This window comes from Peromyscus eremicus, chromosome 5, assembly GCF_949786415.1.
Source record: "Peromyscus eremicus chromosome 5, PerEre_H2_v1, whole genome shotgun sequence".
In the NCBI taxonomy this organism is placed as follows: domain Eukaryota; kingdom Metazoa; phylum Chordata; class Mammalia; order Rodentia; family Cricetidae; genus Peromyscus; species Peromyscus eremicus.
Genome location: NC_081420.1, coordinates 55,911,421 through 55,934,111, shown reverse-complemented (window position 1 = coordinate 55,934,111; position 22,691 = coordinate 55,911,421). Strand labels below are relative to the sequence as shown.

Genomic DNA, 22,691 nt, shown 5'->3' with positions numbered 1-22,691 from the left:
TGCCAGACATTCTACAGGACACAGAGAAAAGTGAATAAGAGACTCTAGGCCTGTGGGCTGAAGACAGATGCCCCAACTTTACAAGAGAACTTTGAATGACTGTCCAGGCTGCCAGCTGTCTCTGTCTACCCTACAAGACTCCTAAAAGTTGCTTATATCCTTCTCCATTTCTCAGGTAGTAGTATATCCTTCTGAGGTCTTTGATGTGGTTAAAGACTAGATACTTACAATTTTCCTTAGTTATAATAAAAGATAAGTTAGATATAAAACCTTAAACTTACAAATATAAGATAAATAGGATCTCTTCTTTAATATTGTAACTGTAATTCTTGCTTGATAATTGTTTTGTTATATGTAATTATACTATGTTAAAGTTAAAACCTTCCTTTTTAAGAAAAGAAAAGGGGAAATGCTGTGGGATGGTCTGTATGTCAAGTGTGTTGCTGATTGGTCAGTAAATAAATCACTGATTGGCCATTGGCTAGGCAGGAAGTATAGGCGGGACAAGGAAAAGAATTCTGGGAAGTGGAAGGCTGAGAGAGAGACACTGCCAGCTGCCATCAGGACAAGGAAGATGTAAGGTACCAGTAAGCCATGAGCCATGTGGCAAAGTAAAGATTAATAGAAATGGGCTAAATATAAGAGTAAGAGCTAGACAGTGACAGGCCTGAGCTAATGGCCAAGCAGTTTAAATAATGTAAGAGTTTATATGTTTATTTTATAAGTGGGCTCTGGGACTGGCGGGACTTGATGGCGGGAGCTGGAGAGAAATTCTCCAGCAACAGTATTCTAAGCCAGGCAGTGGTGGTGCATACCTTTAATTCAGCACTCGGGAGACAGAGGCAGGTGGATCTAAGTTCGAGGTCAGCCTGGTCTACAGGTTCCAGGACAGCCAGGACTACACAGAGAAACCCTGCCTCAAAAAACCGAATTGGGGATAATAGGCAGTCTTCCAATTTATAAACATTGTATCTTTCTCTATTTACTTCTCTTGAAATTTATCTCAGCAATGTTACAGTTTCTAAGTCTGGTCTCCTTGGAGGTTTGGGTGAAATTTTTTCATGAATATTTTATGATTTTGATGTGTAAATTTAATTGATTATAGATTTTGTCTACTTGATTCAGTATACACAGATGGCAAGTGGTTTGAGATCACCATGCCTGATGACTCAAATGCCATTGTGTAGAATCCTTAGTACTTTCATGGGAAGAGGCATTTCAGCTGTGAATCATGCCCTTTCTCATGGGACTACTTTCTGGTAGTAACATAGCCACATCAGCTTTATTATACTAATCTCTGTGTACATGTTTTTATTCTTTTACTCCCAGTTCCTTGTGGGTTTTATATTTAAGACTGTTCTTGGATGGATGGCATATAGTTGGGCACTGCTGTTTGTCGTAGTCTGAAAGTTCCTATTTTAGAAACTTGTTATTTATGTTTAATAGCTGATAACAGTTTGACCTTCACATCTGCCTTCTTGCTCTTTCCTAGTCTCCCCAACTGCATTCTTGTTTCTTTATTCTTCATCTTAGCTACTCAAATACATATTTAATACACATTGGAATATTCTGTTTAATTTAGTCTATTATCTTTTTATATATGCTCCCTGTAGTGTTTAATTATTTGGTCCCTTTCCTAGGGTAGTCACCATGCATTCTTAATTTTCCATGCTCTGTTTAGTTAATATTGTACCATTTCGGACATACTAACTTAAAAATCTAAAGGTCCATTACCCTCAATCTTCTTTCTACACTTGTCATGATTTACATTTACATAGGTGGTAAGATCTACCATGCAGGGACTAGCAAGTTGCCACAGTGATTAAGAATGTATACTGCTCTTCCAGAAGATCTGAGTTCAGTTCCTGGCACCCCATTATGCCACTCACAATCACCTGTGACTCTAGATATCTGTTACCCTCTTCTGGTCTCTAGGGATATTGCACTCATGAGTGCTCCACAACCCCCAACAGATGTAATTAAAATAAATAAAGACCTACCACACAATATCATATTTGTAAGGCAATTCTTTCAAGGAAAAAGATGGTATTTTCACATGCATATTTAGTTACTCATATCCTTCATTATTCCCAGTAGATTTCTATTTCTGACTAGTGTAATTTCCCTACAGCTCAAAGTTTTGTCTTTAGCTTTTTTTTTTCACTTTAATATGCAATGCAAGTGTGCTCGTAGGATTCTGTAAACTTTCTTTTACCTGAAAATGTGCTAATCCCACCTTCACTTTTCAAGGGTGTCATGTCTAATCAGGAATATGAGCTGATAAGACTGTCTGTTTGAAGGCTGGCTTTGATAACCCGTTATTTTCTGGCTCCCTTTGTTTCTGTGGCAAAGTCGGCCATCATCCATCCTTTTTCCACTTATATGTGTAACTTTTTCCTCTAGCTGCTTTAAGACATTAGGTTTTTGGTGGCTTCACAATGGATGCACGCTGATCTGCTTTTCTTGGAGTAGGGAGCATCTTGGATCTGTAAGTAAATGTCTGTCTCAGGATTTCAGAAATGGGCCTGCAAGATGGCTCAGCCTGTAAAGGTGCTTACCACCAAGCTGCCACCCATCCCATGTTTCATCCTTCCCAAACAGTTCCACCAAATGGGACCAAGCATTCAAATATATGAACCTATGGGGGCCATTCTCACTCAAACCACCACAAAGAGAGGAGAGGGAGAGGAGGGAGTAGAGAAGAGGGAGAGGGAAAAGGAGACCAGGAGGGGAGGGTGATAGAGAGAACACACTTCATTGCCTTCTACTTCCTGTCCCAGCCACATCCCTGCCTGACTGGCTGAATAGTGGGTGCTCTCACAGAGGGTGGTCTTTTCTCTATTACTTTGCTGACCCACAGTCAATCTTCTCTGGTAATATTCTTATGGATACACCCAGAACTACGCTTTGAATTCTCTAGGCACCCATAAAAGCATTCAAATTGACACCTTGAACCAACTGTCACGATAAACAACAGTCTGGTATATACAGCAAGTGTTGGGATCAGCCTCAGTGTGCTCCCCCCAGATGGAGTGGCTCGCCCCTACAACAGTCTCCTGCTTTCCCCACATTTCCTCTCCTTACTGTTACCCCATTCCTTGTGCTGTCCTAGTCACCAAATCTCTTCAAGTGGAAGAACGTGTTGCAATGGAATGATTTTCTTAGATCAAAACCACATTTCCTCCTCAAGAGTTGAGTGTTGAGAGCTAGCTGTGGTGGTGTGCACCTATAATCCCAGCACTTGGGAGTGGAAGCAGGATGATAGGAGTTCAAGGTCATCCTCAGCTACATAATGAACTTGAGGCCAGTTTGGGCTACACGAGAAGACCCTGTCTCAAAACATATTACACGTGGAAGCACTGTCTCTGGTGTTTGTGCTGGGACACTAGGTCTGTCTCCGGAGCTTTGACTTCCTGTGGCCCACCCTCTCTTCTGTGTTTGCTAGGCATGCAGTACCTTCAGAATAGAACTCTACTTACTTCTACTTCTTCCTTCTATGGTGTGTATTTTATTCTGCAGAAGAACTTGATTGAACAGTGCTACAGCATCTCTGACACAAATAGTTATCTTTTTATTTTTATTAGCATATATTAAACATATATAATGGGTTTCATTATAACATTTCCACACATGTATATAATGTATGCTATCATGTTCACATACATACCCACCACTCTCTGTGGTCCCACTTCCACTGATCCTCTGCCTCTTCCCAGCTAGCTGCTCTTCTGTGTTCTTCTCTATCTTTGTGGTGAACCAATGAATTTAATTAGAGCTACTTATAGGAAAATGGTTACAAGGTTATTTATAGGAAAATAAGCAATGTATCAGTGGCTATATCACTCAGGAAAATGTCTCTCCCTGTATCAGCAATCATCAATTGCCTATATATCTTCTGTGGCGGGGCCTCACTGTGGAAGTCTGTGGGAGTCCAGCTCCAACCTGCTCCCACCTTACGTGGGGTTCTTGTGTGAAGGAAAGAGAAATGAGGAAATATTAGGTAGAAAGATAGACCTAGACGATGAGGAGAAATACAGAGACACAGGATTGCTTCAGGAGGTCCCTGGGTTAATACCCAGCTACCTAGAGGTTTGTTCAAAGGGGCTTTTTATAATATGCCAAGGGAAGAGGCAAAAGACCTCCCCCTTGCAAGATCAAAGCACATCGAACAGCCAAGTGTAGACCCTTCCAAACACCTGGTAAACACGCCTGTGGCCAAATCATCCCCTTATGCAGCCCTGCTGGGTAAAGCAAGCTCAGATTCTCTGACCTTGAGTAAGGTCTCACTAGATAGCCTCTGTGGGCTCCCACACCTCATGATATCCCCCTACCCAGCAACTGTTAACTGCCTATAAATCATTGGAAAAGGGTAGAATTCCATGAGCCCCTCCCCTTTTTATGATGAAATGTTGACAGACACAATCTGGTGCAGGTAATTAGAGTTGCTGGGAGTTCAAGAGTGCACACCCAAGTCATACTCGGGAAACTATGTTCTACCTACTCCACCCTTTCCTCTCACTTTTACTTTGTTCCCTTCCACTTTTCTGCAACGTTCCCAAGCCTTGGAGGGAGTGATGCAGATGTCACATTTAGGAGCTGAGCATTCAACAGTCTTTTATTCTCAGCACATAGATCATTTATACATCTGGGCAGTGACCAACACCCACTGCAAGTAGAAGCTTCTCTGATACAAAGACTTCTAAGGAACTGTCTTAGTTAGGGTTACTATTGCTGTGATGAAACACTGTGACTGAAAGCAATTTGGGGAGGAAAGGGTTTATTTGGCTTACACTTACACTTCATCACTGAAGGAAGTCAGGGCAGGAACTCAGACAGGATTCTGGAGACAGGAGCTGATGCAGAGACCATGAAGGAGTGCTGCTCACTGGCTTGCTCTGCTCCTCCTGGCTCGCTCAGCCTGCTTACTTATAGCACCCGGGACCACCAGCCCAGGGAGGCATCACCCACAATGGACTGTGCCCTCCCTTATCAATCACCCATTAAGAAAATGCCCTATAGGCCTGTACATGCTCTGATCTTAGCCGGATCTTATGGAGGCATTTTCTCAGTTGGGGTTCCCTCCTCTCAAATGACTCTATCCTGTGTCAAGTTGACATAAAAACCAGCCAGGACAGGAACCACTGTGTGAGCCTCGGTTCCTCTCCTGAGAAAGTGGCGTGCATACCAATCCTTTAAATAGAAGGAAGAAATACATGAGCAAGCCCCTGCAAGATCAAACTCACGTCTCACTAGGGCTTGCTCCACTAACATTCTTCTTGTCTTTGCAGAAATGTGTGGGCATAACCCACCAGAGGTCGCCAATGCCACATTCAAAGCCCTCGCCTACAAGAATGGCACCATCCTCAACTGTGAATGCAAGAGAGGTTTCCGAAGAACAAAGGAGTTGGTCTACATGGCTTGTTCAGAGAACTCCTGGAGCAGCAGCTGTCAATGTACAAGCAACTGTAAGTGTCCCTTTGTAACCTCAATGGGAAAGGAACCAGGGATAGCAGGAGACAGAGTCAAGGTGCCATTAACTCAGACCAACATGACATAATGGTAGACAAATCTGTGAGTAACTGGTTTTAGAGGCTTCTGTGACAGCCACTCACTTAACATTATTTCAGGAGTGTCTACTCATTCTGAGGGCTAGGCTTGCTAAGCCCGGGTCAATCTGATTGAGTCCCTGACTTTGTTGTTGGTCTCTATCCTTTTTTACCTTGAGTTCAGAATGCTCCTTCACACAGCCTGTCTCTGCATTCAGTTTCTTCCCCATTCTGGGGGCGGTGAGACTAGAAAAGTGTTAGTTTTATACAATATATATAATATAAAATATATTATATGTATTTATAAAAATATAAAATTTATATATGGTATATTATATATCTAAAACATTTTCATTGCATATATCCATTGCACATAGCACAGTATTACATAAGAATATCTTCATATAGGTGCACACTGTGGAATGACTATACTCTGCCCCCACCTGATACCCCCACTCTCTCTTCTGTACCCCTCCCATCAGACACTTTCGGTTTCCTTGGACAATTTTCTTGTACTTTCAGGTCGTGTAGACATACTTAATTTTAGGTACCTATAGCAAACCTAGTAACTACAAATGAAAGAAAACAAGATATTTCTCTTTCTGAGGCTGGCTTAATTTGCCTAAGTTTGTTATCTCTAGTTGCACCCCGTTTCCTCTTTATGGCTGGAAACTTCCCATCATGCAGCTGAGCTGAGAGTGGTGGTGCATGCCTTTAATCCCAGCACTCAGAGTCAGAAGCAGGTGGGTCCCTGTGAGTTTGAAGCCAGCCTGGTCTATATATAGTGAGCTCCAGGCCAATCGGGACTGCGTAGTGAGACCCTGACTGTAATGTGTGTGTATGTGGTTATGTATGCATATAGGCATGTATTAAAGAAAAATTCCATATATGCCACATTTGCTTTAATTATTCCTCTGGTGTTGGACACCTAGGTGGGTCCCATAATTGATCTTTTATGTCATTTATCTTTATTTATTTATATATTAATTTATAGACAGGGTTTCTCTGTTTAGCTTTGGAGCCTTTCCTGGAACTCACTCTGTAGCCTAGGCTGGCCTTGAACTCACAGAGATCCGCCTGCCTCTGCCTCCCAAAGGGATTAAAGGCATGTGCCACCACCACCCGGCTCATCTTTATTTCTTAACCCTAAGGATGGAGTGAGTCAGTGAGCCAAACCATGTGTGGAGGGCAGAGTTTAAAGATGGCTGCTCTATTGAAGTGCCTGGTTAACTCACTTTCCGGAAGATCTCCCCTTGTCCTAAGATGGAGTTCTGATGCCTCCTCACTGAGGTGCTCATCTGCAACTTCTCTTCATAGCTGGCGTTTTCTTACCATTGTCTTAAAAGCACATTTCTCCCATTTGAATAGCTTTGAACCACTGCAGGGGAGTGAAGGAATTAGTTTGGGTTGTGGAGTTAGACCACTCCACCTACTGTATGCCACGCCAGCAGCACTGATAACAAGCAGAGACCCATTTTGATTATGTTCCAGTCATGTGTACACAAGGATTTTTCCAGTAGGAGAATCTTGCATTTCTTCTAGGAATGTGTTGCATGTATTGTCAAAATGCACATGAATGTGAATGTGCGTATGAGAGGTCAGTGCTAAGGCGAGGTGTGCAGGCCCTATCCAAGGGAGGACTTGTTTGTTCAGCTTTGCAAACCCAGCACTCAGCTATTCATTCCTGGACGCCAGAGAGACGTCCTGGGGTGAATGGATGCACAAACAGCTTTTTTCTATTCTGAGCATTTTGCAAACTTATTTGCCTCATTCCTCCCATATTCTCTAGCCCATAGCAACTCAAGAAAGCAAGTTACACCTAAACCTGAAGACCAGAAAGAGCAACCAACCACAAAAATGCAGAAATCAACACCGTCTGTGCACCAAGGGAACCTCCCAGGTAAGATATGCCTCTCAACAACCTTCCTCTAGCTGGCTCCTGGGAGCTGACCTTTTGTTACACAGAAAGGAGGAGCCAAAGGAGAGAGATCAGTCCTGTTCTCCACAGGCAGGAGCAGCTCTTATTCCTTCTCTCAGAACACCATGCAGATGACAATATTGCCTAATGTTGGCAGGCTCACTGCTCAGCATTTCAAACTCTCTTTCTGAAGGGAACAGACTATGGCTTGGGAGTATAAAATTCAACTGCAGTTCAATTCAGTTCAGAAGCATGTGTTGGGAAAAACTGTGAGCCAGACAAATGCCCACAGAAGTAACACGTTGAATAAGCAATGATCCCTGCCCTTAAGAATTCCTCCTATTTTCTCGTAAGTGCAAGACAATTAACGTCAAGCAAAACTATTGATAGCAATTGGCTTCTTATAGAACAGGGTTATAAAATGGAAGCCACAGACAATTATTGACTAGTTAACGAGGTGTGGGTGAGTGGGCACTATGTCTGCCCTTACCTTTCCCAAATGAAATAATAATACCCAACTTAAGCCACGATGTCAGGAACAGAGTCTGCTAGGGTTACTTGAGAGTAGCAGGGACCGGTTGGCCATATGAAGCCCCCACAGTCTTATGATAAAGCTATAACCTTACAAAGAACGTTCTTATATCATGTATAATCTCATTTGGACCCCACAACCAAGTGAATCACCTGAGACACAGGGAAGTTAAGCAGTTTAGCTAAAGTCACATCACAGGGTTAAAGTAAGACCTCAAGTCTCCTAGATTAGATAAGGGATCTTTCTAATGAAAGGTTTTTTTTTAACTATTTAAAAACTACTCATGGCATCCAATAATGGGGGGCAGGTGACAATCAAGAAGCACTATTGCGATTTGATGTTTTTAGTCCCTTTCCTCGTCCAGCTCCATCCTAAAGTTCTGTTTCTAAATACCTTTGATGTTTACTCTGCTTTCCTGCTAACCAGTGCCAACCTCTACAGTTATTGGAAGGTCAACGTTTGTTCTCACTCAAGAGACAGTCAGCTGAACTGGACATTAGTGTACATGCCTGTTATCCTAGCATTTGGGGACCAGAAGCAGGAAGATCAGAAGTTCAAAGCCAACCTGAACTGTATGATACCCTCCTCACCTCCAAACTACAAAGAGAGAGAGAGAACCAGCTGTTTCTAGCTGAGGGATGTTTCATAAATTGTCACAGTTTTGTGTTTCCATTTTAAAGAAACAAATAAAATTCAAACAGGTTCTGTCAGTTATGAGGTTTCCTGACCTTAAAATAATATATTGTTCTGAGACTAAAACATAGTTCCAGTTCTGTTATGCAAAGTACAATATTGTTAGGAACACTCAGCTTCCTACTGGGTTGGAGGGCTTGTATGTGTTTCTGTTGGAGATTGTTTTGAACATCTGGCGAGTTCCAAACCTATGAGTAATATCATGATCCAGAGTTAGACAGTCTGTATAGTTCTATCTGATCAGACAGAGGGCAGTGGGTAGGAAGTTCCAGATTAAATTAGAACAGGCCATGATCTCAGGGGCCAAAGTTCAGCCAACCCTAGGTCAGTCCAGTGAGTATAAAGTTGCTGGGCACAGGGCATCTTTAGGAGGCCTGACAGGGCCAATGTGGGTCAAGCTTCGCTTCAGATGTGGTTTAATTAAGATCATGATTCATTTCTCTGAGATTTTCTCTGTGTCTTCCCTTCTCCAGACATAAGCCTTATCCTTGGTCAGCTCAGCAAAGTCTGAGAATGATTACCAACTGCCACTCAAATTTCTGCCTCTTCACTTATTCTGTGGAAACATAGAGTTCTCTGTCCTGTTGTTGCCCCTCAACAGAGCCCCCTCTTACACCTGTCTACTTCTCAAAAACCCTCAGGGTCTTTGCAGCATCAATCAAATGAAGAGCCCATTCCCTTGCACCCCTGGCAAGCATCCACTCTTCACCTGCAATACCCACTTTCTGTCCACCTATGTCTTTCTCACCTAATCAACTGTCTGACCCTTGAAGGAGTGACAGGGTACTGTGTGACTTTTCCTGGGGAGACTCATGTTATACAAGCATCTGTTCACCAGATGTTGTCAGAGCACTGACAACAAACCAAAGAAACTTTTCTATCCAAGTGTCATGAAATAAACCAATCAATTTATTGGGCTTACTCTTGGGAGCATGGATGATGCAAACATAGTTGCATCACCAAAAACCCATGCCAGTATGGATGACAACCCATGAAAGTTACATCCTGGAGATTCCTGCAGGACCGGGAGAGAGTTCCAACAATTGAGAGTCCCCTCAGTCATTGTTATTGCTTATGTAACTTTGCATGGGAGGTTGGTGAGTTTCAGGAACTTCCTGAGACCTGTGTGTTTTGTTTATTTTTCTGAGTCCTAAGGAGCATCCCTCCAAGAGGGAATAATTCAATGCACAGGAAATAGTTGCACAACACTGGGTTCCATGCCTTCCTACAATGCCTGCATTCCTGCCCCCTGGATGCTCTCAAGAGTTGCAGGTTCAGTGAGAGAGTGAAACAAAAGAATAAGAACCAAGGTCCAGTTTCTAGCGACCAGAGTCACTCTGGGTGCAAGAAGCAACCTAGAGGCACTCATTACACCTTCCCAAACTTGCCTTCAGAATCATTTTCCTCTTCCAGGTCACTGCGGGGAGCCCCCTCCATGGGAACACGAAGATAGCAAGAGAATCTATCATTTCGTGGTAGGACAGAGAGTTCACTATGAGTGTATTCAAGGATACAAGGCCCTACAGAGAGGTCCCGCCACAAGCATCTGCAAAACGATCTGTGGGAAGAAGGGATGGACTCAGCCCCAGCTCACATGTGTACATGAAAGAGAACACCATCAGTTTCCAGGTAGGTTATTCCTTTCTTGTGCACATCCCATTTTTTTCTCCATCTGGACCAAAGTGAGACTCCTCTCTGTCATGGGACCTTGGGAAAGCCACTTGACCCTCTAGGTCTCATCTTTTAAAACAGAACAGACCAACACTGAGGTCCCCTCATCTCTGCTCCACACATAGGTAGTTAGAGGCAGACAAAATCTGTCTAGTGTTCCAATGCAGCACACAGGGTGCTTTCTCATTGTAATACTGCTATCCTGTGTCTAGCTGATCCTGAACTTCCACAGTTTCTGCCCAACTACCAAGACCACGAGGACAAGTCCAGCCTTGCGCCCGCATGCTTCTTCCTTTCACTTGTATTTAATGTAGGTGTGTCATTGTACAGTGCTCCATTGTCATTACACTCCCTGCAAAGGTCCTCCCTGATCTTTGATTAAAAAATATATGTGAGAAATGGTTTGCTTTAGCATGTATGTTCACATACACACTCATGCTCACATACAACCTGCCTGTGTTGAGATCTTCTGCTATATTTGTTTGAAATCTTACTACTTCCATAATCAAGGTACTCACATTCATTCATGAATTTTCCTAGTTTCTTTACCATTCATCTACTACCATTTGTCACATTCTGTGACTTCCTCCAGGGTCTTCTCGGGATGCTATGTCTTTCTCATCACTCACTTCCAATGAGTCACCCTCGTGGCCAGGGCATGCCAATAGTTTTCTTTGTAGGAGATGGAATGGCAAGTCCCTAGGTGTCTGTGATAAAATGCTGTGACCAAAAGCAACTTGGGGAAGAAAGGGTTTATTTGACTTATACTTCCACACATCACTGTTCATCACTGAAGGAAGTCAGAACAGGAACTCAAATCAGGGCAGGAACCTGGAGGCAGGAACTGATACAGAGACTGTGGGAGAATGCTGCTTAGTGGCTTGCTCAGCCTGCTTTCTTATAGAAGGACCACCAGTCCAGAGGTGGCATCACCAGTGATGGGCTGGGCTCTCCCCCATCAATCATTATTTAAGAAAATGATCTACAGGCTTGCCTATAGCCCAATCTTATGGCAGCATTTTCTCAACTGAAGCTCCCTCTTCTCCAATGAGTCTAGCCTATGCGAAGTTGACATAAAACTAGCCAGCACACTCTATTATGAGAAATCCATGGAGTCTGCTTAGAGGTAAAGGAATTTATTAGGGAGGAAAACTCTCTACAGCACGAGAGACTTATCGTAGGGTCCTAGAAGGCCGAGGTACAGTCCCACACTGTTCTTCCACTTGGTCTGTCTCAGCATCCAAGCCCATGAGGGAGAGAAGAGGAAGTGGAATATGTGCCTCTCAGGTCTTAAGGGTAGCCCTGAGCCACGCCCCAGGGGCAGGTACTTCAAGGTCATAGGTAGGTAGGACAATTACCTGCTACCTCTCTAGGGGTGGTGCTTCAAGGTCATAGACAAAACAGCTACGCACTACAACACTGAGTCACTGATCACAAAGGGACTGTAAAAGCTAAATTTGGTGGTGGTTGCGGAATATGTGTGATTTTGACTCATTTCCAAGTCAAGGGTGGAATCCAGGGCTGAGTAGGAAGCCTGGAGAGAAAGTCTTGCTCATGGTTCCATAGACAGTCACTGTCGGGGTTAGAATTCCCCCTTATATGTCTACCATGGCCCTCTAGCTGCTTCTGGTGCCCCTGGTGTGGAACTGGGTCCCTGAGACATGCCCAAACAAGGTGTCATCCCTTATAGCAGGTGTATCTGGAGCCAGCAGCAGATGGCAGGTGGAGGGAGGCATTAGAGTCTCATATATCCATCCTGGGTTCCAAATTCATTGGTTTTTCTCTTCTGTAGCCGGTGAAGAATCTCAAGGAAGCAGAGATCCTTTTCCTGAGAGTGAGAGTGAGACTTCCTGCCCCATCACCACCACAGGTATGGAGAGAGCTTCTGAGAACAGACATTTGGCCATCAAGCAAGGGCAGACAGTGCTATGCAAGCTTCTCCAGCAATGAATAAGATGAGGAGGGGAAGCTGGCCCTAGCTGCCCTCCTCTCCTCCAAAGCAAGAACATGGCCATAGCAACACAATCAACCCAAAGCAGGCTGGGAAGATGGCTCAGTTGGTAAGGTGTTTGTCATGCAAAGCATAAGGACCTGAGTTTGATCCCCCAGAAACTATGCTCAAATATGGCAGTATTTGGCTATAATCTCAGCACTGGGGAGGCAGAGACAGAGGATCTTTGGGGCTTGCTGGCCATCATCTAGTTTAGCGGAACCAATGAGCTTCAGGTTCAGTAAGAGACCCTGTCTCAAAAAATAAGGTGATCAGTTAAGGATGATATCTGACGTTGACCTCTGGCCTCCATAGGTACATGTGCATGGGCGCTTGCACACACACATGAACACACATACACATAAATGTGGATACCCTCTCTACATACACCAACAATCTAAAGGAAGCATCAGAAGGAGAAATCACAAGACTGAGGTTGAGGTTTCCAGACAGATCCTGCTCACCAGGCCCCTCATATCCCTTTCCCCAACCAAGTGATGAATTCACTGAGAAGTCCCTCCTCTTCCAGCCTCGTGCAGTCCTATGCTTGCTATAAACTGAGTGTTTGTTTGTCTCTCTTTCCCACAGACTTCCAACTGCTGACAGAAGCCCCTACAACTATGGAGACATTCATATTCACAACGGGGTATCAGACAGCAGGTGGGTCAGGCAGTTTCCTTTACGGACAAATTGGGCAGCATGCCAAGACATAGGCAGTCTGACTGGTTGAAATGATCCCTCCTTTCACTAATGTTTATAAGGGGAAAAGATGACTATAGGTTTGAACATTGCTCAAAACCCTGTGGATCAGCTGTGGTATGCTGGGAGTTGGATTAGCTACCTTTCGAACTGCTTTGATCAAATGTCTGATGATACAAAATGGGGGAAAGAAGGGTTTGTTCTGACTCCCAGTTCCAGGATCCAGTCCCTCACCATGGGGATGCACGGCAAAGGAGAGGGAGCAAGCTGGTCACATTGCATCTACAGTTAAGAAACAGAGAAAGGCTGGCTATAGTGGTGAACGCCTTTAATCCCAGCACTTGGAAAGCTGAGGCAGGCAGATCTCTGCAAGTTTGAGGCCGGCCTGCTCTACATAGTAAGTTCCAGAACAGTCAGAACTACACAATGAGACCCTGTCTCAAAAAATAAAAAAGGAAAGAGAGAGAGAGAGAGAGAGAGAGAGAGAGAGAGAGAGAGAGAGAGAGGAATGCTTTGCTCAGTCCACTTTTCCCCCTTTGCGTAGAGCCTAGTACCCCAGCCCACGGAACGGCACTGCCCACTTTTAGAGTGGTCTCCCCACCTCAGTTAACCTAGTCTAGATAATCTCGCACAGACATGCCCAGAGTTTTGTCTCTAAAGTGACTCTAGGTCCTGACAATCAATACAAACCAAGGGCCTAACTAACAAGACTTAAACCTTAAAGCGCCCCAAACCAGTTCCTCCCACATACATCTTCAAGAACAGTGCCCCCCAAACTTTAGTGAGGGACAAAGCCAGGATCCAGGGAGAGAAAAAAAAATGTCCATAAACACCTCAGTTGTTCCCGGTAGGGGTTAAAAACAGGCTTCAAAGCTATACTGGCCTGGACTACTGGGGGGAGGGGGGGGCACCGGTGGATTCTGGAACCTTCACAAGTCAGCATTTGGGGAGTGAAGCACCTCCAGGAAGTATCAGTGTGTTTAGGATTTCTCATCTTGTTTCAACATTTCTTTCATGGAAGAAGCTACTGGTGAGGCCCTGCGCTCTGAGCCTTCCTTAAGTTTCAGCTGCACTCCATTCCAGAGGGCAAGTGCCAGCCCCTTTCTGTGCAAAGACGAAGCTGTAGGCCCCAGCTGTGCAGGAGCTCCACGCTCACCTAGGGAATTTTCTGGCCTGCCATAGGGATCCAGCTCCTTTGGCCCCCTCCCCGCAAAGCATGGCCCCCGTGCTCAACCTGACCCCCCCCCCCTCTTTTCACAGTGGCCAGCTGCGCCTTCCTGATCATCAGCATCCTTCTTCTGAGTGGGCTCACCTGGCAGCGCAGATGGTGAGTCCGACACTATAAGGGCTAAGTACCCCCACTGTCTGGTCCCTGGCCTGGCAATCATGAACATTGCCCAGAGCCTGGACTTAACTGACAGGCTGCTGCGGAGATCCCGCCCTCAGTCCGGTGCTTACCGCGCAAGCGTGAGCACTTCAGTTCCAGTGCCCAAAGCTCTGTAAAACAAAAAAATAAACAAAATCACACAGAAGCTGGACATGAGGGCACTCACCTGTAATTCCAGTGCCGAGGAGGCAGGCAGAAGTGGAGCCCTCAGACTCTCTGGCCGCCCAGCCTAGTGAAACTGGTGAACTCCAGGTTCATTAAGAGACAGACACTGTTTGAAAAAAAAATAATGTGAATGGTCTAAGGAACAATACCCAAGGTTGACCTCTGGCCTCCACATACACATTTACTCCCCCTGCACACACACACACACACACACACACACACACACACACACACACATACATACTTGCACAGGGCAGGGGAGGGAGGGAGAGAGAAAGAGGGAGCAGGGAGAGGACTTAGCATGCTGGCACATACCTTTAATCCCTACACTTAAGACTTGGAGGCAGGAAGGTCATGAGTTTGAGTTTGAGGACAGTCTGGGCTGCATAGAAAATAACATGTCAGCCTCAGGTACATAGTGAGACATATCTCAAAAGAAATGAATGAATAAATAAAGTGCCTAGGGATGTAGCTCAGTTGGTAGAGTGAGTACCTAAGGATGTTCACAAAGCCCAGGCTTGAGCTCAGCATCCTAAGAAACCAAGAATAGTGGCATACACCTACAATCCTAGCACTCAGGAGGCGGAAGCAGGGAAATCAAGGCATCAGTCCTGGGCTACATGAGATCTTATATCAAAAAACTAACGAAATATTTTTTTTTAAAAAAAAGTAAGAATGTAAAACCATCTTGAGAAAAGCCAGTCCATCCTCAGTAGAGTCAGCTGGATAAGCTATCCTGTCCCTGTCCTGGTTTCATTTCCTGTGGGTAGGATAAAATACCCAGACAAAAGCCGGGCGGTGGTGGCGCACGCCTTTAATCCCAGCACTCGGGAGGCAGAGCCAGGCGGATCTCTGTGAGTTCGAGGCCAGCCTGGGCTACCAAGTGAGTTCCAGGAAAGGCGCAAAGCTACACAGAGAAACCCTGTCTCGAAAAACCAAAAAAAACTTCTAAAAAAAATACCCAGACAAAAGGAGCTCAAGGGAGTAAGGGTTTATTTGACTCACAGTTCCGAGTTGCAGTCCACCACTGTGTGGGAGCTAAGGAACCTGAAGCAGTTAGTCATATCACACCCACAATCAAAAGCAGAGAGCAATAAGTTAATGCGTGCACACTTAGGCCCAGCTCACTTTCTCTTTTTTATACAGTAGGAACCTAACCCCATGGATTTAGGCTGGGCCTTTCCACATCAATTAACGTAATGAAGACAATCCCCTGCAGACATGCCCACAGGGAACTTGATCTAGGTAACCCCTCTTTGAGCAATTCCCTTCTGGTAATTTTAGGTTGTGTTAAATTGACAATTAAAACTAACCATCACAGTCCCAGATGTGAAGGGCATCCCCCTCCTGCCAAAGCAGGTTCTGGCCAACCCGGATATTCTTAAATCCTTAATAACATAGCCATAAGGTGGGTGGGTGGGAATCCAATTCCTTCCATTCTTATGTTGTTCATCTGGCCTGCTCCTAATTTTCCTCAGGTGAATCAAGAAGTAGAAATCCTTGCAGCCCAAATGAGGAGACCCCCAATGGTTGTTGCACTAGGAATTATTCATAGCCCTGGCAATCTATCCATTTCCTTAAGGTGTTCTCTTAGGGTTCTGGGATGAAGCATAATATCATATGCCTGACAGTTTAGGGGGCTCAGTACTGTTAGACTATCTCCCTGCTTAGGGTGAGCATCTACCTGGCAATAGCCTTTTCTTTGGTAGCTTGAAGACCCAAACTCAAGAGGATAGGCTCCTTGTGAACCTTAATAGCACAGTTTATAATGGGAAGTAAGGAAGTGTCTAAAACCACAGGAGTTCCCAAGACTTCCCAGTACGACAGTCATTAGGGAGACTGCAATATAATTTCAATATGACCCCTATGATCAAAGAACTTGATAAAAACAAACAAACAAACAAAACCCAAAAACAAAAACCATACCTCTGTGGGGAGGAGTAATTGTGGAACATACCTGAAATCCCAGCACCGAGGAGTCCAGCCTGGGGCTACACAACAAGACCCTGACTCTGACTCACATCTGCACCCCCATATGGACACAATTAAAAATAAGATAATTTTTTTGTAACAAAAACAAGATTTCTGCTTTCTATAGGCTAATTTCACCTAATGGTGCCCTCTTGTGGCCAATTAGAAATCCCACCTCTGAATTACTGAGAAATCTGATCTTTGCCCGAGGTGTTCTGGTTGTTTAGGAACAATTACTAGGAGCCAGGAGTGTGCAATGAGAGACCCTGTCTCAAAAATATCAGAGTAGATGACTCCTGGGGAATGACACCCAAAATTGTCCTCTGGCCTCCACATGCAACACACACACACACACACACACACACACACACACACGCACACAAGTTCTTTAGTTGAATTAACCATATTTCAAGTTTTCACTACCAACATATGTCTGTTTAATAGACAACAAAAGTACAAAGGATTCCCATCATTGCAGAAAATTTTTTTTGTGGTGCTAGGGATATAGTAGAACACTTTCCTAGCCCTGGGTTCAATCCCTAGTACTGAAGAAAAAGCAGAAAGGGAGATAGGGAGGGAAGGAAGGAGGTAGGAAGATTTGTTAAAAGTCGAAGATGGAGATATGTAAACAGAAAAGGTGTTTAATCCCACATGGGATTCAAAGATGGCTTACTGAGCTGATGGCCTCTGAAATGTCAGGTAAAGGAAGGCAGGAAATAGCTTCTGGAAGAAGCGGCTGGGGTGGGTATGGAAGTGTGAAATAGAGTGGTAAGGTTTGGGAGAAGGCAGTCCTGGATGATGGGGTTTAAAACAAATGGGGACCGTGGCCACAGTGATACCACACTGCACAGATGGACAGAAATATTGTCATGGAAGATGAAGCCATACTAAGGAGCTGGAACTTCCTACTGATGGTGACCACACCTCAGAACACCTCACTTAGGAGAGAAACAGTAACCCTGGGCTTCTGAGTGGTCTGAATGCCATGTAGAGGCGAGGTTTACATGAGGTGGCAGTTTGATTACATTACGATGGAATAAATCTACATAGAAGTTGATGACTGCACTTGGGTGGGTCTGTGGATCTGACTGAAAAGGAAGAAAAGAATCAAGCAGTACAGAGAAGAGTTGACCAAATTAGTATGATTGGTCAGCTGGGTAAAAGTAGGGAGTAAGGATGAGAAGTGAGTCAGAGAGGGGCCCTGGGTTTCCAAGAGAGGGACAGCCTGTAACCACCAGATCCTATGGTGAAATGTAAAGTGAGGGTCTCAGCTAATATGTGCCTTGGAGGTTAGCCACCAAGCACAAGCCATTAGGACATCCACCTCCACAGACCCACTCAGTCTCTGTATCTGTACCGTCCAGCCTGGAGTTAGCTGGGATATGGGAGGGCTTCTTTGGATTCTTTCTCAAAACAGTGAGTTGTGTTATCAATGCACAGAAGAGACTAAGTGGACAGTCAGTTTTGGCCTCTGGAGGGATGGGGAAGCCTTGCAGCTAGGTTTCATCAGGTAGGAAGGTAGCAAGATTCTGAGGTAGAATTCAAACTTAGAATCTCAGCGTTAAAATGGACGGTTCAGTTCACATGTGTTTGGGTGGGGACCATGTTGTACTATGACACGTGTGGCTGTGACTGAGTTAATCTTCCAGGAAGAAGAGTAGAAGAAGCATCTAGAAAACTCGGAGCAGTCAGAGGCCAAGAGAAGCTGATGGGAATCATGAAGCTCAAGCAAAATCAAAGAAGACAAACACTCACTCAACAGGTGTCTCCTGTTGATCCCTTGGGTTCTGGAAAGTTCTGAAGTCACAGGACATAACAGCATGTCCATCACTAACCTGGACTTTGCCACTGAAGAATGGGATCTAACTAACCATTTCTAAAGTCTTTAATGGGAGAGAGGGCCCAACAGCACTCTGTGTGTTTTGGTTTTGTGTATATTTGTTGATGGAAGCTAGGGTGCATGGATACTTTTCATGCCATATATAATATAGAAAAAGTAGCTTTAGGTGACTTCACTGTAACTTCCCAGTTTGGAAAGCCTAGCACTAATGTAAATACTCCTCAGTCCTCCTCCGTCCTCCTCCATCCTCCTTCCTCCTCCTCCCTTGCATCCCCTTTCTGCTCTCACAAACTCATCCAAATGGCTCCTTTATCAACCTCTGCTTGCCTAACTGGTTCTTCTGATTTCATCATTTACTGATCAGCCTTTAAAACTCTGGGCTGGTGACTAGGACTCCATATGTTCTTGTCTCAATCCTAGAAGGGAACCCCCTTTCTGCTGAAGCTTCACTTTTGAATTTCTAAAGAGCAGAAACTGTGGCAGAACAGTTTTTGAATAACATCAAACCAAAGGGGCCAAGTTGTGGGGAACTGTGGAGCTTCAATGTTTGGAAGCCTGTGTCTAGGATCAATGTCAGGAGCAGAAGGCTAGGTCCCAGGACATGAAGTATACTTACCAAATGCTTTACTAATAGGCCACTCCAAGAGCTGGTTCCTTTGGGACTGCTATTAATTGTACTCTAAATTTGGCCTGCACTATTGATGCTTACAAGTGGACACACAAAGTACAGACATGTACCTGGTACAGATCATGAAAACACTGAAAAGAAAGGAATACTTTCAATGTTTGTGAAGGGAGGAAACGAAGCAGAGGAGGTGATTATACTAAAGATTAACTATAGACTGGATATTCCAGCCATCCTCAAATAATTCCCCTCCAAAAATCTCCCAATCCAGGGTTACCAGGAAGCCTTGGGAAACAGACTGTGGGGCTAGCCCAGTCTCTGAGTCAGTAAATGTGGACTTTGGAATTCTCACAAGTTCCTGGGTAATGCCTTAATACTGATCTCTAGAGCACACTTTGTGAACCACCGGGCTATCCCTGTGTGCTCGAACCTTCTACTGCTACCAAAAGCAACTAGGTTCTGGTTCCCACGCCCTCGAGAGCATTCTTGTTCAATCTCTTGCATAAGATTTCCTCTCAAATGAGTTGAGTCAGATGTTCAAATTTAACAGTGCTTTGGGGGATTCACAAGAAGCTTAAACTATCAGTTTTCATTTCTGGCTGGAAAATGTTATGGAAAATCAAAGGTCAGACAGAGCCTTTTTTGGTCTTTCATGTGACCAAGTGTAAACCAGACTTTTTCTATCTATAGTCTTCCCCCCTTTTCCAAAAGATACCTTTTTAGGGAAAAGAAAGGTTAAGTAGAATCTCAAATCACTAATTTTAGAAAAGAAAAAAATGTTAAAATCTTTCTAAAGAGCTGTGGTTAGTGATACAGACTTGTAAGCCCAGCACTCAGAAGACTGAGGCAGGAGGATCACAGCAAGTGTGAAGTCAGCTTGACCAACATAGCAAAACCCTGCCTCAACCCCCACCCTCGCCATAAAAACAATCTTACATGCATAAAGTTAAAATTGTAATGTATATCTGTTTACCACATGTAAGCCTGGTGCCCAGGGAGGCCAGAAGAAGATGTTGGATTCCCTGGAACAGCTGGTTGTGAGTTATCATGTAGGTGCTGGGAACTGAACCCCTGTCCTCTGAAAGAGGGGCCAGTGCTCTTAACCACTGAGCCATCTCTCCAGTCCACTCAATTGAATTGTGTCATCATCATTACTTATTATGGGAGATGGGGATATGATCACAAAATTTTTTCTTGATAATACTAAGATACTGTTTAACTGGTTTACTCTCCTTCACAAGTGTATGGTGGAAATTCCTAGAAGCTGCATGTGTAATGTTGTCGTCATTCTGGTGTTACATACAATGGGTTTATCTTATTGTTTATAAAATAATAAATGATATTTTAAATTTTTCTTGGTTTTAGTTTTTAAAGATGATTAAGATTGATAGATACTAGTTTACATTAAGGAAGCCTAGGCTCAGTGTACTGGGCTCTGCTGACTCCCCATGGGAGACCTTGATTTGGGGGATGTGGGGATGTGGGGTGGTTTGGGAGGGAGGGCTGGGAGATGGGAGGAGGAAGGAGGTGGGATCTGTGGGTGGTATGTAGAGTGAGTAGAAAATTTCTTAATGAAGAAAAATGGGGAAAAAAGAAAAAAGAAAGCGCTTGACTTGGAGGGCAAAATTTAAAAAGAAAGAAAGAAAGAAAGAAAGAAAGAAAGAAAGAAAGAAAGAAAGAAAGAAAGAAAGAAAAGAAGGAAGGAAGGAAGGAAGCCCTTTGGGATCCTCAGTAGTTTTTAACGGTTTTAATAATTTTTAATAACATAAAAAATGTCTGACAAATTCTGCTACAAAGCTGTTATGGTTTGAATTGAAAATGTCCTTGACAGGCTCATGTATTCAAACACCAGCTAACAGAGCTGCTTTGTGTTATGGGACCTTTAAGAGGTGAGGCCTTGCTCATGGAGACAGATCTTTGGGGGTGAACCTTTGAGAATGACAGCCCAGCCTTGCTTCTTGTCTCCCTCTCTGCTGTCCCATGAAGCCACCATGTGAGGAGTTCCCCAACATACCTCTGCTGCCACAGGGTCACTCCCCGGTGCCTTCCCTGCCACTGTGGAGTGTACCCTCTAAAACTGTGAGCCAAAGCCAACCTCTCCTCCCCTGAGTTACCTCTGTCAGCTCTTTTGTCCTACTGAGGAGAAAAGTGACTAAGACAAAGGCAAGGCATGGTTTGGAGGCTCGTGGGAGCTTCACAGCCGGACTCGGGTACAGCTGAGATGGTGAAATTATCAAGAGGGGTGTACAACAATGGAAAATGAATCCTTACGACAGAGATGGCTATGGCACCCTAATTCCATTCTTTTCTTCTTCCACTGGTAGTAAAATCTCCAGGTTTTAGAAGAACACATCTTGTTGGTGTTCTAGTCAGTTTCTATTGTCAACTTGGCACAACCTAGAGACACCTAGGATGAGGGAACCTCAAGTAAGACTCCCCTTGATCAGATTGTCTTCACTGATGATTGACATGGGAAGGCCTAGCCTACTGTGAGTAGCATCATCCATAGGCAGGCAGACTTGGGTTATATTAGTAAACTGACTGAGCATGAGCCAGAGAGTAAGGCACTTTCAAGTGTTCTTCCATGGCTTCTGACTCAGTTTCTGCTTGAGTTCCTGCCTTGATCTCAATGATAAGATTGTGACCTGGAAGCATAAGCTAAAATAAACTCTTCTTACCCTTAGGTGCTTTGGTCATTGTATGTATCATAGCAACGTAATAGTAAAATACAACAACACCTTTCTCCCAAGCTAATGACATTCTCCAGCCTTTTTTTGCAGCTGCATGTGATCATGTGATTAAGTTTTGAACACAGAGATAGGAGTAGAAGCAATGTGTGCGATGTCTGGGCTATGCCTTGAAGAGAATGTGAGTTGCATTTCCTCTCTTAGCTCTGCTCACTGGCAGACACGTGATCTTAGAGTGGGAGCTGGAATCACCAGTGAGGTAGAAGCCCATTTTAAGTTTGACAAGGAGATAAAATTGTCTGATGCCGTGAGGAATTGCAACATGACTGACTGTATTGGACTGTACTCGGGCCAGATACACCATTCTATTGAGGCCACTACGACTTCTTCTTTGTTATGACAGAAGTAACAATCACTAACACCTGTACTGTTTTCAGATCTATACATACCCTCTTCCTGCTCCCAAATTTTCCCCTGTGGTAGTATTAGCACTAAAATATTTTTACTAAAGAGAGAGAATCAACATTTGACATAAGAGCAGACTCAAGTAACTACTCGTTCTGTGTTGCGTGACTCTCGCCTGAGAGTTCCCCTCCAGCAGGTGAGTGCATGAGATGAAACACCATGAGTTCTCTTTCCTAACTGGACGACTCTCTTCCTTGTCTTGGAGATGCAATCAATTTGCAACAACCCTGAAGGATTTACAACAGCCCTGAAGGATTTCTGGGAATTGTTGGTTCCTATGGAGATATTCCCATCGGATGAGGTTTCTGGGAAAGTAAAAAATCACAAAGAGAAAGCTGTTGAGAGATTTCCAGCCATCCCACACTCCAAGAGGCAAGGGATAAAATACTTCTCTTCTGCTGCGATACTAAAGATGTGTGGGCTTTTCAATCTGGTCCCTTAGCCCTACATGGAAAACTTACAGAAAGGGGCCAGTGAGATGGCTCAGTGAGCAAAGGTGCTT

General features: G+C 44.2%; 1 protein-coding gene across 1 annotated transcript; it reads left to right on the top strand.

The window, feature by feature from the left end:
• Window positions 1–5,290: 5,290 nt before the first annotated feature.
• Il2ra (interleukin 2 receptor subunit alpha) lies at window positions 5,291–18,246 on the top strand. The gene is made up of 7 exons (XM_059262425.1): window positions 5,291–5,465; window positions 7,336–7,446; window positions 10,103–10,318; window positions 12,153–12,230; window positions 12,939–13,010; window positions 14,310–14,376; window positions 18,222–18,246. The coding sequence occupies exons 1-7, from the start codon at window positions 5,291–5,293 to the stop codon at window positions 18,244–18,246; spliced, it is 744 nt and encodes a 247-aa protein (XP_059118408.1).
• The last annotated feature ends 4,445 nt before the right edge of the window (window positions 18,247–22,691 follow it).